The sequence below is a fragment of the Pundamilia nyererei genome, unplaced genomic scaffold, assembly GCF_000239375.1.
Source record: "Pundamilia nyererei isolate P.nyererei 1_Seehausen unplaced genomic scaffold, PunNye1.0 scaffold00332, whole genome shotgun sequence".
In the NCBI taxonomy this organism is placed as follows: domain Eukaryota; kingdom Metazoa; phylum Chordata; class Actinopteri; order Cichliformes; family Cichlidae; genus Pundamilia; species Pundamilia nyererei.
The window spans coordinates 304,156-306,199 of record NW_005187733.1 but is presented as its reverse complement, the minus strand read 5'-3'; the positions used below and the strand labels follow the sequence as shown (position 1 = coordinate 306,199).

Below are 2,044 nucleotides of genomic sequence, written 5' to 3'. Positions count from 1 at the left end.
TCGGGTGTGTTGAAGACCCACTGCCAGTTAGATGATGTCATTATTTTGTAATAACCTGATAAGCTTGGGGGCGTAGTATTGCGATAGACTGAACAGTTTCATATTTGTTTTCACCCACCCCGTCAAATTGCTACACACAGCAACACCTTGTTTTCTGATATTCTTAACCATGCAGGTTTTCTCCTGACTCAAAACAAGCCATTTAACCACAACTGATCCGCTTTGATAGTTTGTGTTACTGTAAGTAACAGAAACAATTTAGCTTGAGTAAAACGAAAGATCCAGTTTGAAGGAAAATATGATTAAAACTGTTGCTAATACAGTCCAGGTGATTTTCCTTTGGTGGAGGCCCAAACAAAGCTTAGGCAGGAACCAAACATTTTTAATAAGCAGGAACAACATTGCACATTTATAATAACGCCAAAAAGTCCATCTGTTAAAGCAATACATTTCCTATACCAAAAACATGTTTTCATTGTCTTTTTTGTGGACTCTCCCATCTGCATTTATCTGACAGACAAGCCTGCCATCCATGCGTAATTGGGAACATTTTTTCCTCGCTAATCAGCGGGTGAAAGAGGAACAAAGACTCGACTCACGTCACCTTCAGGAGAAAGAGTGGTAACTGCGTCAGTTAAAAACGCCTCAGGCACAACAACTGGGTTTCAGCCCAATTAGTTTTGTATGGGTATCTTTACGTGTACTTTTACATGAGTCTGCATGTACTTCTACACAAATACTTTAATATACACATGGCTGTAGACACTGAATTTTCATTAAATGTTTGGATTATAAAATATAATGAACAACCAATTTTACCAAATTTAACAGTATGCCAGAGAGAGAAAGAAAAGCATATGCACACTTGTAACAAACCTTAAAATAAAATATATTAAAGCTTATTAGACGTTTTGTACTTTCTGACGGCAACCGATATGATCATACACTTTGTGGATCATAGTTTATTTTCCCATTATGGTTTTAATAGCCTTTGTTCAACTTGCTACAGGTTTACTTGTCAGTTCAGCACCAAGCCCGTGCAGAGCTGCAGTGCAGCTGTAATCTGTACCTCTTTCCTGGCTCCATGTTTGAGGGGATGGAGGGTGAGCACGGTCTCACCGGGCTCGGTTCCGACCTGAGATGCGGGTCTGTGACCAGTCGAGGCCGTCAGGGTGTTGTTGTTGCTGTGGTGGTGGTGGTGGTCCGACAGGCGGCTGTTGGGGCAGTTTCTCGGGGGTTTGTGGTGGTGCAGCGGCGCTGCGTTCCGCAGCTTCCTTCCGCCTTTCTTCAGCAGAACCTGCTTCGTTTTGTTCGTCACATCGCTGCTGGAAATCAGCGATATCGGGTTGTTATTTTCGACGTTGCCGATGTTGGCTTCATCGCCATGAGCGGTAGATCCGTCCAACATGTCTCTGAAGTGGCGAAAACATAAACAGGCTGTCTAATTCCTCCGCGGCTGTTGTTTTAGCTAACAACGTCACAGGCTAACAGTTAGCTACCAATTAGCTAAGTGGATAATTCGCTTTCCTTTTTTCGAGCTGCCCTCACACAGAAAACAAATACTTAACGAATTTAACGTTAAAGTATATCAACGGAAGCTCCAGTGTGGAAACTTAAAAGGTTTTTTTCAGTTATTGCTGCCGCTAAACAATGGATGACGCGTCGTGCAAAATGAGCCTGTCAAAGCAGAAGTGGCAGAGAGCTTAAGTTACCATAATAAAATACGTCACTTCCGGTAGAACCTTTCAAAGCAAAACGAAACTGTGCATCCGTCAAAGTACAAAATGGCATTCAGACTCAAACGAGAATTTCTGCGAGAAAGGTTTGATTTTTGACCCTTAACGTATACACCCCACCCTAATTTATTAATAATGAAATGATGAAATTAATATTTTAACCAAAAAATCTAATAACATTGGTAACCCATATAAAATACAATATTAATTAAATAATTAAGTATCAGCATTTAATAACACTTGGAAAAGTCAGAACGGTAGAAATCATAACATAAGGTGACATGGAGTGCAGATATTGGTATATTTTG

The 2,044-nt window shown here is 40.6% G+C and overlaps 1 protein-coding gene across 1 annotated transcript in view; it reads right to left on the bottom strand.

Annotated features, from left to right (window-relative positions):
• LOC102210015 (proline-rich nuclear receptor coactivator 1-like) overlaps positions 1 to 1,702 on the bottom strand; it is a 4,462-nt gene extending 2,760 nt beyond the window's left edge. Inside the window, exon 1 of the mRNA XM_005751892.1 lies at positions 1,070 to 1,702. Within this exon, the coding sequence (XP_005751949.1) occupies positions 1,070 to 1,408 (339 nt within the window). The 5' untranslated portion in view covers positions 1,409 to 1,702. The remainder of the gene's footprint in view (positions 1 to 1,069) is intronic.
• Between the last annotated feature and the right edge of the window lie 342 nt (positions 1,703 to 2,044).